The 19,210-nt window shown below is 39.4% G+C and overlaps 1 protein-coding gene across 2 annotated transcripts in view; it reads left to right on the forward strand.

The window, feature by feature from the left end:
• The window catches only part of LOC119741619, a 30,333-nt gene extending 13,507 nt beyond the window's left edge, over nt 1-16,826 (forward strand). For both annotated transcript variants that reach the window (XM_038217444.1, XM_038217445.1), the window contains exons 4-10: nt 7,332-7,438; nt 9,195-9,336; nt 10,370-11,769; nt 12,571-12,676; nt 15,442-15,696; nt 15,800-15,880; nt 16,392-16,826. In XM_038217444.1, the coding sequence (XP_038073372.1) occupies nt 7,332-7,438; nt 9,195-9,336; nt 10,370-11,769; nt 12,571-12,676; nt 15,442-15,696; nt 15,800-15,880; nt 16,392-16,549 (2,249 nt within the window). In that variant the 3' untranslated portion in view covers nt 16,550-16,826. The remainder of the gene's footprint in view (nt 1-7,331; nt 7,439-9,194; nt 9,337-10,369; nt 11,770-12,570; nt 12,677-15,441; nt 15,697-15,799; nt 15,881-16,391) is intronic.
• Nucleotides 16,827-19,210: the final 2,384 nt, after the last annotated feature.

Raw genomic sequence — 19,210 nt, forward strand, 5'->3', positions numbered from 1 at the left:
ATGTACCTGTAATTGTGCCTCAAAAGATCACTCAATGACTGAAACTGCAGACACTACCTATGCATCTGGTTTCTGTGAATCCAACCAAATATTGGCTTTCAGGGTCCAGTTCATGGGATTTGAACCTTGAACTTGCCTGTTGCTAGATTTTAAAGGGAATGTACATCATTGGCTTTTGCTGTAATTTTCAGAAATGAACTATTTGAGGGGTTAGTATAATAGATCAAATATTGTTACACTGACATTTTTGAAGTTTTGTGTTCGAAAGGGTTGGAAAAACCAAGAAAAACAAAAATGTTCAAGTAGTCTGGTTCCCTGACTCCACAAAAGATAAAATGGATCAATTTATAGATGATGGAAAATTGTAAGGCAAGGGAACCAGTCTAGCTGGCCTGCACCCGTTCATGAACATGTAACCAATTTAGCAAACAAAATTTGGGCTGAAAAAAGGTAAATTTGGAGCAGTAGTTGAAAAATAGTTAGGTTTTTCCAACGGTGGTCGGCCGACCACCGTTGGAAATGTATACAAAAATACCATTTTCTTGAAAATGACTTCACACCAGTTGCTATAATTTTACAAGATGCTTGAGACTGTCATTTACCAACATCCTAGTAAGGTATTTCGTAAAAACTTGGTAGTTTTATTTTTCGATGTTTGCAAATGTTGTATATTCCCTTTAAGGTTCTGTGAAGTGTATATGTGCAAAGGTCATGTTTAACTTTGATAATTGTTAATCTCGGCAAGACGTCACTACTACTACTAATACTACTAATACTACGGATGTTTAGGTTTTAATACCGGCCCGTACTTGCCCTCAATACCACAACAGATTAGTTGTTTTTCATTTGTACACACTCATTAGTTGTAAACCTACGTTTACGTACATTTGTAACTTGTGCTTGTAATTCCCCGCCATGAAGATTTAGATCCGTGTAGTTGCTACAAAGGTGCTCTGTGATTCACCACCGTGATGCAGCTGTTTGATTAATGAAAATCTGACTGGCTCAATCCAACTCAGAATTAAATATATACTATATAGTCCATCATTTGTAATTTGTGCATTTTGTTCGTTTGAAGCAACAACAGTGTTCAAAATCTAATGAAGGATACTGAACGACTAACCTGATGAAGTTTCAGCTCAGCTTCAGCTGTATATTCCGAGAAAAACAGCATTCTAGGATCTCAATTTCAAATCAAAAGTTGCTGAATCATGTTTTGAATTGTTTTGAATTGCAGCTATACGCGATGTCGCGCCTGTGCGTCGTGCCAATGCTTGCGCGCGCTGTGCCGAATAACAAAACGAACTACTAATTTAAATTTTCCTACGGTGCATCTTAAGACGCACTGTTGGAAAGGCCTTCTTTTGTTGATTACTTCAAAATGATAGCATGTGAAAGATTAATTTTACAGGGAGTTTAGTGCACTTACTATCTTTCAACCAAGTATGTTTTTCAACAATAATACGCCAGTAACTTTTTCGGATGGCTGCAAATGATGGACTATAGCTTTAATTGGGCAATTTTGTATTTGATTACAGTTCATACATGTGAATTTATGTACATGTAACCAATTGTATCAGAATCAGCAGTAATCAGGAATTTTACCTGATTTAATTTTGTTCTGTAATTGCAACATGCGTTGCCATTTTATAATGGCTTTTAAGCTCACTACAAAATCTCATTTTGCCCATCCTGACCCCACCAAATATATAAAAACAAATTGTGGTACGGGTACATGTACAATGTACATAAATAACAATACAGTGAAATGCCGCTATAACGAACATGATGGGGTCCACAGAAAGTGCTCGCTATAGTGGTTGTTTGTTATAGTGATTGTGCATTATAATAGAATTCACTATTTTGGGAGCCCCTGGGGAAGTTCGTTATAACCAAATGTTCGTTATAGTGGTGTTCGTTATACCGGCGTTTCACTGTATCACTAATACAGAAGTGTAATTTCCCAAAAAAAATGAACATAGTTACCATGTACATGTACTTCATGAATTCATTCAATACACAGTGATATACAGTACGCAATACAGTATGATAAAATATTTAATATGCTTTAAAAATACATAGAAAAAGCAGTGCTAGCACGCACATTGTTTAATGCAGATATTTTGCAAAGATGAAAAAAAATGAAACAACAGATTTTTTTTAATTTTTAGTTAAAAGGCTTTATGGTCGGGCACAATTTTCTTTCATTGTGAGCTGATCAGTTTAAATATTAAAATGTAAACACAAAATGAAGAAGAAATCTATGAAAATTAGTTTGTTGGTTACAAAACATGCAGAGTAAGACATTTTGCCCATCCCACCTTGGCAACTGTCATGGAGGGTGTTACAACTGACAATGTACCGGTAGTAACCAACGGATGATGTCTCACCAACCGATAATGTCACACAAATTGACCGATATTGTATCACTAACTGATAATACAACACAAAATTGACCGATAGTGTAGTAAAATGTACTACACTATCAGTCAATTGTTACATTATCAGTCCTAACCGATAATGTAACAAAAATTGACTGATGTCAAAAATTGACTGTGTAGTAACATTTACTACAGTATCCGTCATTTTTGTTACATTATCGGTTAATGATACAATATCGGTCAATTTGTGTGACATTATCGTTTGGTGATACGTTATCAGTTGGTTACAACATTATCAGTTGTAACAGAGGGAGAGCAAGATTTATGAAAAACATTTCTGATAAATATTTTTGCAGAAATGTATGCCGTTGGTCACTGCATATCCAGCAACAAAACATGATATGTCACTGTCCATCTTCATTACTAAACACAGCACCTTGCATTTATTTTCCAAGCTTGTTCCTTGCGTGTGTTAATATTGAAGGGCCTCTTATTTCTTTGTTCTCTTAACAATGATGCGTTATTAACTAAAGAATGACCTTGACATCCAGCATCGTAAAAAAAATGAGGAAAAAAGGTCTTTCTGCACAGATTTTGTATGGGCTGTGATGACAACCATTGTATAAATTGGTTTGGACGGATCAATAGAGATAAAAAAATATAGTATACTGGTGCTCTAAAGAAAGAGATTACTCTCCCCATGCTATTTTCGGTTTTACTGTTCACCAAAAAATGGATTTTCATTTTAAACTTCTATTTTTCTAGCAATTTCCCTAATTAAGGAGACATTGAACCAAAAAGCCACCAATGTTTAGTTATAAATGCAAGAAGTACTTTTCAAATTTGAATTAATTGCGGCCCGACATTACAGGGGCATCTTTTGTGGGTTTTGGGCGCAATATTCATAATATTTTTGCAGATTCCTTTTGGATATTTGCAATTTGCAAACATCCAAAAATGAATCTGCAAAAATATTTGGTGTCTATACCTTTAATCATACACGTACATTGTAACAGCCACGTGTGTATTGTAATAGCCATGTCACGTGTACATACATGTGTACATGTGTACACATGTAAACATGCATAAATCTAGGAATTCATACAACTGATTGCAGTTTTGAAATATATTTATGTATTGATGTTGATCATCAGCCGAGTAATATTACAATGTACATTGCTCTTGTAGTCTGGTACCCTGACCCTACTTCAGACAAAATGAAGCAATTTGTAGACATCTGGGAATTGTCAGGTCAGGGAAACAGACTACCGGTAGCTGGCCTGCATTTATGTGCAACCAAATGCAAACAAAGTGTGGACTTAGCAAACTAAATTTGCTAAATTGGGGGCAGTATTTAAAGAAAGAAAAAAAAATCAGGTTATTTTTTCAATGATGGTCGGCTGACCATTTTGGAAATCGATAAAAAAAAATCCACTTTTCTTGAAAATGACAGCACACCAGGTGCCATGATTTCACAGGATGCTTGAGACTATTATTCAGTTGAGTAAGGTACCATTCATGTATTTCATAATAATTTGGTATTTTTAGTTTTTTTTATCTTTGCAAATTTTGTATTACATGTACCTTTAATTCTGCACAACAGTTTTTATAATTTCTCCTTCAAACAGGTATTCACAACTGTGTGAATATAACCACACAAAACCCAGCAGATGGCATCTATGCAGATGGCAGTGTTTATTGTCTTGTGAAAATGGTGTAGAAACATCTGTTTTATTCAAACTGGTATTCAAATTAGGCCTACAAATACATGATTATTATTTATTTTTTTAAGCCTGAGGGTCATTTTCAAAAAGAAGTAGTCGTACTTCATAACTGTTAAATACACATATAACAAGTAACTGAATGGTCAAGAAGGGGAAATTCTGTAATGTCCATCAACAAACAATTACAGTGACTTAAAAAAAATTAATGTAGATGTTTCAAGGTTATTTTGTCAGTAATTTTATCAGTAAACTAAATTTATCAGTAAAGAAAATAACCGCACCCTAAGTAGTATGGAAACAAACAGATGAAATTCATGATGACATAAATTGAGTTTACCAACCGATCTCTAAAAACCATCATAAAATATGTACACCAGCTTTTAATGTTTTCTTGTGACATTAAGGCCATTGCCATCCCTGGAAATGTACACACACCTCAGGTTCATGGGTTATCAACTCTTGGAAGAGGAGACATCCAACCTACCTTCAGCTCGTACCATTATCGGCGACCTAGCCCCTACCTAGTTTAAACCTGACGTTTTTAAAAACTGTTCCACCATGCTATTATATCCTTTGAGGGCCCATGTAAGGAATTTTTTTAAAATGCAATCCTTGAAAATGTATCTTTGTTTTTCATTTAATATTATATTTAATCTTCATGTCGCCATTTCAAGGGCGTTTTGGTGCCTTTTTGGTTTTTATGCTAATGGGCGATTCCAAGGTTTGATGGACATGGCTGTGAAAAAAAAGTTTAATTTTTTAACCCAGTTTCACATTTTTATTACAGATTATACATGTATTCAAGTATGAGAAATTAACAAAGAACCCAATTTTATCAAACATTTTTGGAGAAATCATGTCGTAAAGTGAAAAAAAAATTTTACTACAAAAAACTCAAAAAATTTGGTAAAGTTTAAACATTGATTGCTATTAATGCAATTACACATATTTCAATCATAACCTTATTTCTACCGGTAGCATGTATGATAGTCTTAATCTCTTAAACTTATGGGGGAGTCAGGTTGGCGTAGCGGTACTTTCCCTGCCATCCACCGCTGTGACCCGGGTTCAAATCCTGCCTGGGCCAACATGTGGATTGGGTTTTCAGTCCCTACCTGATTCTGTGGGTTTCCCCAGAATATTCTTCTGGGGTTTTCCTCCCACCTCTAAAGCTGTAATTTCTTCTCATTGTCTCCTCTCTACAGGTTTTTTTCAATGTTGGGAGCTACAGTGCCTTGGGCGCTTTTGAGGAATCCTTGGTTTCATTACCAGAAATAATTAATAATAATAATAATAATAATTCACAGCCGTCATCCATTTTTGGATGTCAAAAAGTAGCATTTTATACCTTTTTTGGAGTTTGATGTGGTTACATTTCTGCTTTCAGTGGTTCATTGTTGTTTCATATATGACAGAAAGACTATAAGAAAAGTTTCTGCCCAAATGTTTTCAATAAGTAAAATTTGGGGTTTACAATTTGAAGAGCTAAACCCTTATTTGTTTCATGGACCCTTTAATTGTCAATGACCATGCATAGAGAAAGTGAAATGCATACAACTGTACATATGTATATGTGCATCATATTGCCAATTATACATTCAGTGGAATATTTGTGGTGAATACACAATAGTTTTGAAGAGGTGAAAGTATGATAAAACTGTGGTGTCAATTTTCACATACATTACAACAGACCAAATTGAGTGGGTAAAATCCACTTTGAACTTTCCAAGAAGATGAATCAATGATAAGCCAACAGTGAAACACGGAATAAATGAAACAAGGAAACAGTTATTGCTCTTCACATTACACTAAATCATCTTTCATAAATACCTAAGACAGTTTACGCATTCCTATTGGTCGAGAGCCCGTCACTTGGCCGGTCTTAAACGGATGATAAAGACATGGCTAGCTGGTCTTAAACGCTTTTCCAGTGTCACATGAAATTTGGACTCCTATGAAATCCGGTTCCTTTTAACGTTTCATTGGTTGAACGTTCAAATTCCTCCCGTATGCATGCGCAATGTACTACCAGTGAATCAGTATTTCATGTTCCGAAATTCACACTTCACCAGCCCAGCTGCGTTTTGCGCGACATCGCGCAGTATGCGCGACGCGCACGCCAATGTCCCTATAAGGTAACGAATTGTGGAGGGGTATTCCATATTATAGTCAGAGGGGTTTTTCGTAAAACATGATATAAAATTGTTGAACAAAATGGTTGGCAACGTCTAGCTTTTTGACATTTTTTTAATTTTTGGACCGAAAAGGTATTTATGGATGGGAATAAATGTGTGTTCGGTCGGTATTAAACACTCTGTTTAAGACCGGTTTGAGTCTGGATGGGCGATAATTACCCTCGGCTTCGCCTCGGGTAATTATCGCCCATCCGGAGTCAAACCGGTCTTAAACAGAGTGTTATAATACCTCCCAAACACACATTTATTTCCTTATTGAAGTTGCAGTGAGGCAAAATGCTGGGTTGAATAATTGAACTCTGTACAACTGAAGTATATTTATGTCCCACTACTTGGCAACCCTCCTATGCAAACATGCATTCTGTTCCAAGTTGTCAAAATTTATCAAGTGACTGTTTTCAATAGTTAAGAATTCCCAAACCACAAAGCAAGATTAACTTGATACAGCTTTGCTTTGACTGTGGGTAATTGATAAGCCAGCTGTGCCCACAACTTGTCTGCTTTGTCTGTTCATGGTCTGTTGACTGAGTTTGACTAGTCACATTGCTTGCTTGACATATGATTTGACTGTTGGTGACTAGCCTGTGTTAAAAGTAGGCTATAGTAGGGGAAGTGGAAGTGAATTTTGACTGTCTGTGACTGTTTAAATAGCAGGAGGGTTAAATAACATGTTATCTTACATTTGTCCATATGGCTGTTATAAATGAATATCTCTCTCAGGGGCACCATGTATTAAAAAGAGAAACGAAGATCTGACAGAATATATGCGTTTTACACTTTCTCGCGTCAATATTATTTGCACACTGGCATGACATGAAAAGAGGTGATTGACTGTTCATACAGTAGATTGTTTTGATCCTTTAATCTTTTAGCACGAACCAAGTTCTTCATAAACCTGTTGAAGTGTCCTTCATTGCAATCTAGCCCTGAACAAAAGCGAGGCTGTAGGTGGATCTTTCCACAGTATTTAGATGATAATGATATTTTTTTCTGAGCTTTGTTGTCATTTATCATTTTTGTTTGTTTTTCAGTCAAGCAGCCAAGCAAGGACCCACCAGCAGACAATACACCATGCAAAGTCTGCAATGACATGTCTTCGGGTATCCATTTTGGGGTCTTCACATGCGAAGGATGCAAAGTGAGTTGAATGCTCTTACCGGAGATCAGGGCCCAGTGTCAAGGAGGTGCTGTGCAAAATAGAAAATGTTGCTGAGCAAATTTTATTTCCTAAGCAGAAATCATATGCAAACCAGTCCCAAGCATTGGGCCCAATTTCACGGCTCTGCTTACCACAAAATAGCGTGCTTACGATCGTCATTATGTGCTAACAGTACTAGCAGAACAATTCTGCGCTAACCCTGTAAGCACAGAATCCTTTAATGGGATGTATGCATGTGCAGAAGCCAAGATTCCTCGCTAACCTGTGAAATACGCTTACCGTAAGCATGGAAATTTCTGCTACAGTAAGCAGGGATTTTTCGCTAATGGTAAGCAGTCATGAAATTGGGCCCTGATCTCTATATAAAGACTGGATAGCGGATACCCATACACCACTCACATAGTTGAGTTTGCATTTTGACCAGTTTGCCCCGGTCTTGCAAAAATGGCTGTCGATATATGAACATTCTACCTACGTGATACGGAGCGTGCTGTATCAAGATCTGACACGCATTTTGTTCACGTACATGTATTATAATGTTTACAAAAAGGACACATTTTCGTCGTGATTATATTTTCAAACGTCGCAAAAATTTGAACTGCGGCATTTAAAAAGTAAACCATGATGTTTGAAGAATTGTGAACCGTGGTCAGTGGTGGTGGACAAAAGGTAAACCAGGTGAACCACGATGTTACAAAAGTGAATCACAACTGCTTAAGACGGCAACTTGTCCTTTATAGAACACCAACCTGTCTAGTTCCAATATGGCTTCAAAAGGCTTCTTCTGTGGCTTTCTGTACGCTGTCCAGTCTTTAGGTAGAGATCACTGGTCCCACGCAGTATTTGGCTGGTAAGCTGTTTTTACCACCTCAACGTTAAGAAAGTACCCCCTCAACGGTAAGAATGGGAGAGTTGGGGGAGACCACTGGAAGAGAACGCATTGCTGACGATGCCTGATGCTCACGCGAAGACGCTATGAGTTTGTGTACATTCAGAATAAAATAAGTCGTGCGTACTTCGCAGCTATACGTGAGCGAACCAGTATGCGAACATGGTGTGTACTGTCAACAGGCCTCTCAAAAGTGGTTAAATGGAGCCCATAGCATTCACATGTGGTCCAAAGCTTGACTCTATGTCCATGCTGTAATACATACACTTTCACTCAGAATGCAAATTTCGCTGTGAGAATAAGTGTATTTTATGTAGATATATTGGTATTGTTGTATTGACTGTTCCTGATGTGACTTGCACTTAGACACTTTTTAGGTGTTCCTGACGACGGACAGAGTATGCTGTCCGAAATGTTGAGTCCAAACCGGTTCTTCTCAGAACCATCACAAACTCACAAGAGAGATTAATTTCACATAGTGTTTCTGCAAACTTACCTTGCTGTTATCCCCACGATGCAAACTTTCCATTCTTATCTAAAACTCTGTACTTGATTGAACAACGTTATCAGGAACAGTAGTCAAGTCCATCACAAGTCCTTCTCAACTCCGGTCACAGGTAAATCACAAGTCCACTCACAAGTCCTGTCGCAAGTAACGGCTGATGAATAATTACAAAAGAGTACCTTTGTCACAGCTCATATGAATAGCTTGTAAGAACCTGACTTGTGAGGACTTATGAGGACTTGTGATTGACTTAATTAAAACACCAATCTGGAAACCGCCATATTTTTTCGTATGCACGATGAAAATCGTCTCACCATTTTCCATTTTTCATCACCTCACAGGGTTTTTTCCGTCGAAGCTTGAAGGACGGGGCCTCGTATATGTGCGGTGATGAAAAGAAATGCGTCATTACCCCGACGTCACGTAACGTCTGCCGGTATTGCCGCTACCAGAAGTGCCTGCAAGTCGGCATGTCCAGACAAAGTAAGCTGATTCCCTACCGCAGAGATTCTAACCTGGTCAATTCGGGCGATTCACAATGCGGTGCGCCACCAAGAGTTTGCCATGAGGAGTCCATTTTTCAAGTTTATGGTCAACAAAACATGGCCCATTTGAATGAGTGTCAGTAGACAACTTGAGCTAATTTGTTAAAGATTGGGGCATAGCATTCTGCCACCTTACAAAAAACACCATATTGATAAAAAGAAAAGAAAAGCGCAAACAGATACTCGAATCATACGCTTACAAAACTACACTGACCGGAAAAACTAACAAATTCAAAGATCCCACGCTGCGAATTTGTCGACCATCTCCCACAATGCACTGGGAAAAATGAACTCTCCGTGGCAAACTCTTGGTGGCGCACTGCGAAAATCAAAAATTTTCGGCAAAAATACTGCCAGCGCGAAGTGATAAACTAATCAAATTGTGTGACCAGGCATAGGATCTTTAGTGCACGTTTCAGCAAATTGATACAGTTATAGAAATGTCTCCACAACTTTATTGCCTGAAATATTAGATTCAGGGACTGGACTCCGTAGCATAGATGGAGTTTATCGGCTAAAGTTGACTTCCACAGTAATTGGAGCTTTGGTAATTACTGAAATGGCATTTCAGGCGTTATCTTGATAGAATATAGATTTTACTGTTTCTTATTTGAAAGAGTACTAGTGCTGTAGCCGAACCGTCGAACCAAACTTAAAATAGCCGAACTTGGCCTTCCGAATGGTCTGGTGTCTTTGTGCCATTTTCACCCATTGTGAGCAATGTATTGATGCCGAGCGTCTCTTACGTAACTATGCAAGAGCTTGCCCCAAATGAAGCAGCAGTGTCTTTGGTCTGGAGAATTCAAAGTTAAAACGTGCCAAGCATTATGAGCAAGTCAGTGTACCAGATGTTATTCAAATGCAACTCGCAAAGGGTACAGGTTATTCGCAAATGGCTTATTGTGTACCGAACATGTCTGAATTAAACATTGTGTCCCACATATTCAAAAGAAACCTTTGTTTTACTGCAGGTATTAAGCTAGGCCGGCATCACAAACTTGACATGGAAGTTTCAGACAGCAGTAGCAAAATGCCTCGGGTATCTCAACCGATGGATACTGCCAGCTGGGGGGAATGCTCTCCGAGTCAAGCTTTTGATGATGATGATGATGATGAGACCACAATGGAAGTAAACTCTTCTTCACCCCTGCTCGGTGGGCCGGGAGTCGGCGAGTCGCTGGCTGTACCAGAGAGCTTTGCGAGGGGATTCGGTGGAAGGAGTTCCCCCATCATGGACTTCAAATCTGTTCAGCAGGTCAGGGCAAGCCCCCCAGCTCCTACGGTCACTTCAGTAACAGGCTTTGCATCTAAGGGTGGAGGCTTGAGCTCTGGAATCTCTCCTAGCTCGGGGAATCCAGGATTTACTGGGAACGCCCCAACTCTTGGCAGATACCCAAACCCTGGGGCTTGTCCAAAACTACCACATACATCTCTGGGACCTTTTAGTGGTCTGCCAACCAGTAGCATGCCGAGTTCTACAACCATTCACTCTCCTCAGCATCCTATGAGTTCAGTGCAGTATACTCCAGTCTGTAATGCCTTCTCTACAATGCCTTCCGGAGGCTCAGACTTTACTTTCAGACGTAATTATTTTGATGATGGGTCACATTCCACTGCTGACACCAACCTGAGCTTACCAAACCCCCAGGCAATGGCATTAGACAGCCAGTCCATGCCAACCACACCTGCTTTCAGTTTTGAGGTCAGCTCGGGGAGCAGCCACAGTCCGTCATCTCCAGCTTCTTTTCAGGCAAGAAACAGTGATGAAATGACCGACAAAGGCATGGAAAGCTTGGCAGCAGCTTCTCCAAGTAGACCCATGATGAGCCAGGATGCTTCCCGGTCACTACACCAGGACATGTACCAGGACAAAACTAGCAAGCCATTTGCCATGATGGATCCTGGTTCAAGTGTTAAAACGTCTGTAAAGGTCAAACAGGAGGACAGTGGTTCTTGCATCACAGAGCCCTTTCAGAGACAACACAACCCTGAAGCCATGAGGAGGGGTACCGGCCCAGACCTAAGTAGAGTCCCTGGCAAGCATTCCCTGAGTGACGACAGTGAGAATAATGAGCAACTAAAGAGTGCCAAGATGTCACCATCGACACACAAGCTACAACAGGAGCAGTCGGAGGGCAGCGTGAAAAACCTGGCTTATGCCCAGAAGGTAGCCAGGCGTCTGGAGCTTGGATGCCAGAAAGGAGAGATTCTGAGTGAGGAGAGTGAAGCTCTATTGAGCAGGACCTCACAGCCTGTGCAGAAGTTTGAGCGCGATTTGATCATTGTTGAGGTAACACAGGCATTTGAGGAACTGGCGATACTTTTCCAGACAATGTCTCAATCCAAGCCGCAGATAGAGGCTACCGAAGAGGTGAGAAACGTTTATTTTTTTTTCTTCAGTTACCAAGGGTAAAAGAAGGACAACTTTCAAACTAAAAAAAGCTGCCATGAGAGTCTAGATTGTGTGAACCAAATAACTGACCTAAGTCCATCCAAATCTGAGGTTTAGTTGTAATTTGATGGATTACTGCAGAGTCAGGCAACTGCTACATCATGATGAATTCAAAATACAAGTTTTCCTTTCCCCCCCAGTTTGCCCCCCCCCCCCAGTTTTCCCCCAACACTTTATCAACAAAGAGATTAATTATGTTTATTTTCTTCGCTGTTAAGATTCATAAAATATGGACACATTTTGGGCCAATGAAAGCATTATAAACATTGGTACTTTAGACAAAACATGCCACAATAACTGTCTTTGTACATTCGTTATACACCATTCCGCGGTTCGATACATTTCTCATCCAAAAAAAAACAACTACACTTCTAAGTTGCTCTAGTGGCTTATTTCTGGACCATTGACAGTGGGCCCACGCGCACGAACACAGGCTTAAGATTTTATTTTGACTGCCCCAACCCCCCCAATTGTCCCCCCCCCCTCCAATTTGAGAGTCTGGCACCAACACTGGTCTTGAAATCATTGAGAAAGCAACATACCACTCTGCCTACATGCATTTTGATGTTAATGGCATATTTTATAACAATACCAAGAGGCAGAGTTACATGTAGTAGATGCACACTGTTATGACTGTGAGGAAGGTACCGCATATCATACACGTGACGTCGGCTATCTGGGTGAAGTTTGTTTCTTGTTTGTTGATTTGTCTTTATTAAGTTACGCACAAAGATGGACAAAGCTTCACCGGAAGCCATGCGGTTATTTCAGGAGAGAGTGTCCCTGAAGATCATTGGCTCTGTCAACTTTGCAAAGAATATACCTGGTGAGTTCAATTTCAGTTGTAGTTTGACGTCAAAGTTAGGCATGACATTTTGAGGCATATAACATCAGACCTTATGCCATGCCCAACCCAAGCAGTCTCACGCTCTTTCCACCCTTTCTAAAATTATCAGTTATCAGATATCGGACCCATTGCATACTGTAGGTCACATTTGTTGTATAAGAGAAATCTTAAAACCTCAGAGATGAAACTTTTCCGATTTTAATTGGAAATCTGACTTTTTGAATTTTCCAACGAAATATCCGATTTTCTTATGTGTCCCATAAATTTGATTTTGTAACGATTTTTTCACAAAAAGTCATTTTATTTCAATCATAATTTCGAAGAAAAGTCAATGAAAAGTCGATGGAAATGGCACGTTAAAATCATCGCGAACGTAGTTTTAATCTCTTTCACCAGTCGTTATTGGAGTGTTTCAATGGTAGAAACAGGCCATAACACTGATCGGAGCCTTTTCCGGCTGGACAAAAGGTTAAACATTGACAGGTGACATGGAAAAATCACTGTGATGCACGTGCGTGCATATGCACAAAGATGCATGCAATGGTACCAGCATACGTACCGCACCGTCTGCTAGTGCACAGCACATGGCCGGTCGGGAACAGGTAGCCTCGTGAACGATCCAGTGGCTAAAATCATTATGTTGTGCGATTTTCGGAGGTTTCAGATTTAGTTATATAAAATGCAATGCTTTAAAAATCATGAGGATTATCTCGAGGATAGCGAAGAGAGCATTAGCGAAACATTTCACTGGCATTTGTTGGAAGAGAAAGACGATAATGCCTGATTTTTCCCCACATACGAATGCAAGTGGAGTAGTGGAGTTGTGTGGTTGAATCATGGACATGATTGAAGCACCATGAACGGTGCCTTTGTCTTTCGGACTTTTTCCTCGACTTTTAAAGTAAGAAGTGAACTTCTTTGTTGACGACTCCATTACTCTAACCGCAATTCAGGCGTTTTATGCAATGAAAACACTGACCATTTTTTTTTTTCATCGTAAAATTTTGTTTGAATCGAAAATAATTAAGCAAGAGTTGGTGTCCGGAAATTGGGCATGAAGTGTATTGTACATGCATGTACATGTGTGTAACCGCAGCGCGGCCCAGATTTCGGACACGTAATTTTGTTTTGACGTATTTTCCGATTTTTTTGCCATATGCCAGTTTCATCTCTGAAACCTGCAAAGCTCCAATTCCAATCAAATGTTCTTTTAGGAATTCAGATACAACAATGTTTTTATTGTGTCCAAATTGTAACAACTTTTGGAGTTAATTTCCACAGCGAGATGCAAAGAATATGTAAAACCTCCAGCTCAAATATTGTGATTTTTCAAACAAGGTTAAGAGGGTCAGACTTTTGAACCTAGCAAAGATGTTTATCATGATATTTAAAAAAGTAATTTTGAAATGGACTCAAAACCAGGGTTCGACCTTTTTTTTCACTAGCCAGCTGGGCTACTGAAACATACTCTTAACTAGCCCGCGGGCATTTTCACTAGCCAAAATGTTTTTTGTTATTATGTTTATAGAGTGTCTCATAACAACAATGACTGAGGCAATTTTGTCAGTGTTTTTAATAAACAGATCTAATAATTTAACTCTAACACTAACAGTTGATAAAATTAGACACAAATTGATATAGGTTTCTTTTCTGAATTTCATGATTTCATTCTGGAAATATTCCCATATATATAGATCTGGCCATCACTAATTTCTCCCTCAGTGACCTATAGGTCATATCAGCCATCAGACAGTGCTAATATGTCATAAAAAGTCAAATTTAGCAGGGAAAATGTTGAAGTATGTACCGGTACTTAGAAAACACTCTCATACAATTTGTGCGCAGAGTGACAAGTGATGGCCAGATATGGGAATATTTCCTTTATAGTTATTCCTGTCCTTTCATCTTTGCCGTATCCCAATAATTGTTTGACTCGCGGGCCGGGCTACTTAAGGAATAGTTTGACTAGCCCGCCGCTGTTTTGACTAGTATTTGGCCAGTGGGCTACCGCTAATTTCGAACCCTGAAAACAATAATTGACATACAAAAATAGCATGATATCTAATATTGACATATTTTCCAAGCCTTCTAGGAGTTGTAGGGGGAATCAACCTACGCAAGGTTGTTGATTATTTTGCTCGATCTACCACTGACAGCACAATGGTCACATGATTATGTCAGTGAAGAATAATACCGGAGTCTTATATAGCGCACGTATCTACCAACAATTAGGTACTCAAGGCGCTGGTAATTGTGTCTATTTTTAAAAAGACAGGTAAATAAAGTTTATGAGAAATATGAGACCCATTATGTAGCACCTTCATAAGGGTTTACAAGTTGCTGCAGCGCATATTGCGGCCACTGCCAGAAACACCGGGGCAAACCCCTTCTCTAAGCGATAAGTGTTACTGGGTTCTTTAACGTGCATTACACAACACACGGGACCTACGGCTTTACATCCCATCTGAAAGACAAAGCAAGAATGGTACAGTGCCTTGCTCAAGAGCACAAGCACCATGTTCCCTGTCAAGATTCGAACCCACGTACCACGGCACACGAGTCGAACACCGTAACCATTGGACCACAGCATCCCACATTGCTGAACAAAAACGGTCGAGGCTTGCTTGGTACATTTAACATTGACCTTTCCCCAAATAAAAAAAAAGAAATCTCCATCGATTGCTCTCTGTATCACCACTCCTAGCTTTTCCTTCCATTTCTGATTTTTTTTTTTTTTTGATCAGGGTTCCGTGAGATCCCTGTCAGTGACCAGATGAACCTGATCAAGTTGGGCACCTTCCCCTCCATCCTGTGCCACCTCTGCTGGCAAGGAGAGGAGTATTCCTGGCTGGAGCACACTTTCTTCACCGTGCCGTCCCTGGAGGCGCTGGTCTGCGGCATGAAGACCAGCTGCTACAGCTTTCGGGAGGATTTCTCCAAGGTGACCTTCGACGAGCACGAGATTGCGCTCATCATGGCTCTGATCTTCATCAATCCAGGTAGGTAATTTACAATGTGAATGCTACCCCCAACATGTTATAAAATGTAACAGCCACATATCTAGACTCCCCAAAATGATTGCTTTTGTCTGCCTTTGAATAGATCCCAGTGGTCTGGAAAGCGTAGACTTTATTCTCAATCTCCATGGCAAACTACGTCTGATCTTCAAGCATTACTGTCTTGGTAAGTCCAACACTGAAATTGGTCAAATTTGGGGAAGGGGGGGGGGGGGGGGGGGGGGGGAGGGAAGGAAGGAAGGAAGGGGGGGGGGGGAGGTCACAATGTGAAAGTAGTGTGTGTTAGTACAGAAAATTGTTTTGTCTGACATTTTTTGTCAGTGTATCGAAGCATCTTGGAATAAACAGATTCCTTAACCCCGTTGTTTCCCTGCCACCAAAATGTCATTTCGAGAATGTTTCTTGCATGCTCAAAATGACAGGCATGCAACTGGGAAGTCACAAAAAAGAGGAAATTCAAATCTTTCCAAGACTTTGTATAGTGTTTTTCTATTTTTAATGGCACTTATGGGAAGTACAAAAAGAGGAAATCAGCTGATCTGAGGAAAAGTTGCATGTCTGAAATGACCACAGATTCACCTTTAGGTTGTTCAACATTTTAGGAACTTTCCCATAAAGAGTAACGTTTCACAGGTTCCAGTGACTCATCCTCGTCTGATCTCCAACTTGTTTTGTAGAAAAATACGGGGAGATGAAGCAGTACTTGAAATTCATCAGCTTCCTGCCGCGATTGTACAAAATTGAGCTGTTGCACAAGAAGAGCATCAAGGATGGTTACCACGAGCAGTCGGCGGATGTCACCCTTCCCGCGCTCTTTGCCGAAATCAACTTGTAATGATAAAAGGCAGTCCATACAGCACCGACCGTGGTAATCCAAAATATAACATACAATGTACACAGAACCTGCCACTTATATACTTTATTGTGTTGTAGTTAGCTGATAGTATTGATGTGTATAATTATCTAAATGTACACGCACTACATTATTATTACCTCGTGCTTGCCGGGCCCATTGAAAAGTCTGAAAACAGTGGCGAGATGGTTTATTGTTCATTGTACAGGGTGAGTCAAAAAAGCAGAACCCAAACCCCAAAAATTATATTTCACATTTAAAAAAAATATGTAGCACCAAAAATAATAATGACTGGAAAGCCAATTTCATAAACTTCTTTTAGATGAAAAAAAAATACTGAAATTGCTCAATCCGTTCAAAGAATATCACCATTTAAACGCAATAACCCTAAAACCTGTTTCGTCCAAAAACAACAACATTTATTGTGTATTCCGACTGTTTGGAACAACAAAGAAAATGACACACAATACTTGTGTCAACAACTGTCAACAACTGTAGCACACAATATCTTTGTTAACAACCCTGATTAGGCAAACAATATGATTTATAAAATCCATCTTTTTTTTCTTCAGACGGGCCTTCAAAAGGACTTTGTTGAATGTGTTTAACTTTTAAACTGAGGATTTATCGCTGGTGATGTTTGAAGACAATTGTGACAACGATTCTTGGAATTGCATTTTTGGATGAAATAGGTTTTAGGAACATTGTGTTTAAATGGTGATATTCTTTAAACAGATTAAGCAATTTCAGTGATTTTTTCAGCTAAAAGTAGCTTATGAAATTGGCTTTCCAGTCATTATTAGCTTTGGTGCTACATATTTTTTTAAATATGAAATATAATTTTTGGGGGTTTGGGTTCCGCTTTTTTTGACTCGCCCTGTATGAATTCACGTCGCGGAATCTGCGTGAAATTTGTAAGCAATTCCCAGAAACTTGATTATTACGTTTTTTTTCTAGTTGGGAATTGATATCTTCATTGATTGAGATCTTAGAATTAATAAAATGACTATTTATCCTGGAGCCCTCTGAATATTGAAGAAGAAAAAAGAAGAGACACAGGAAACGACACATGAATGGCAGTTCCATCGTAAGCTCAGCAATCAGCATCAACTCCAGTGCTACTGGGTTTTTGAAGATAAAAAGTTTAAATTCATACGTCATGCCTTACAAATGTAGACCAGTGAGAACACAGACAGTGGCCTGTGCCCTGGATGTTACAAGTAGGTCATCTGCTGTCCTGCATATTTGTGCAAAGTACCCTTTCCATGGTGGGAAAAAAAGGACACTTTGGTGCCAGTGTTGCCTTTGTGCTTACACTCATGCTAATTCTCGTGTGCAGACGCCATGTGTTACTAATGGAATAAATATGTGCTTAGCCAGTATTGAGCAAACACGTACGTTTAAAAGCGGCTGGGGGCCTGGACGCGAATAATGGCCTGAGCAGAAGGCGGGCCCATATTTATTCCCATTCATAAATACCTTTTTCAGTCAAAAAGTCAAAACAAGTCAAAATTCACTAATTTCTAACGATTTTGTTGACCAATTTTACTTCATGTTTTGTGAAACAGCCATCTTGCCATGTCTATGGTATGTGCCTCCCGTGCTTTGTGCTAAATGTCTCCTTATATGGAGATTGGCACACGTACTGCGCGATGTTGCACAGAATGCAGCTGTGTTTCATCAGCAGTTTAAAACCACCCAGGTGACGGGCTCTCGACCGATAGGAATGGGTGAACTGTCTTAGGTATAAACGAATGAACATTCAGATGAAAATTGTTTGTGCGTACTCTGTGCTATACAAGCATGTGCCTGTACTTGCACACATCCACACATCCGTGTCCTTGCTACAATATATCTAGGATGTAGGCCACTGTTCCCGCTAAAGTTCATAGTGAAACACCAACTCATAACATTTTTGTGCAATTTTTATAATGAACCATTTATCACTGTGATCAAAAACAGGTGCGTGAGATCTAAAATGTGTGAGATCTGGCCACAGTCAGCGGCTGTTGCGTAGTTGCTGTTGGATTTCTTTTTTTGGGGGGGCGGTGTTTTTTTTTTTTTTCAGAATTAAAAATGTCAACATTTCACCACTGCTACATGCAACCCCCGTCCCCCAATTCCAACAATGAAATTATATTGGATGAATTCAGAAATGTTTGCCTATTCTCTAAATGTAAAACCAGCATACACCACTTTGCAGCCGAGTGTATATGGACTGTTAAATGCTGACTGATTTCCTTGGTTTGTTTATGCAGATGGTGTGATTGTGACATCTTTTGAAAGACAATATGATTGGATTGCAGTGAAGTTAGATGCTTAACAGTTTACTAAAAATAGTGTGCAGTCGTTCCATCCCCCCCAAGAAAATGCATTGTGTTTCATTAATGTTTCTCATTGCTATTTAATATTTTCTGAATAAATTTTTTTATTTTCAATTTAATTTTTGATCTGCTGAAAAAAAAAATTTGAGAAAAAAAGTAAATTCACATCTTATTGTAATACCCCAGTGCAGGCGTCGCTAGAACATTTTCAATGGGGGGTGGGGGAGGATTTCGGACCAAATTTGCCGATAAGTTTGCCTACCAAACATCCGGCAAGCCTCCCCCCCCCAAAAAAAAAGGGGGTCCTCAAATGTACAAA

The sequence above is a fragment of the Patiria miniata genome, unplaced genomic scaffold, assembly GCF_015706575.1.
Source record: "Patiria miniata isolate m_02_andy unplaced genomic scaffold, ASM1570657v1 HiC_scaffold_5, whole genome shotgun sequence".
Taxonomy (NCBI): domain Eukaryota; kingdom Metazoa; phylum Echinodermata; class Asteroidea; order Valvatida; family Asterinidae; genus Patiria; species Patiria miniata.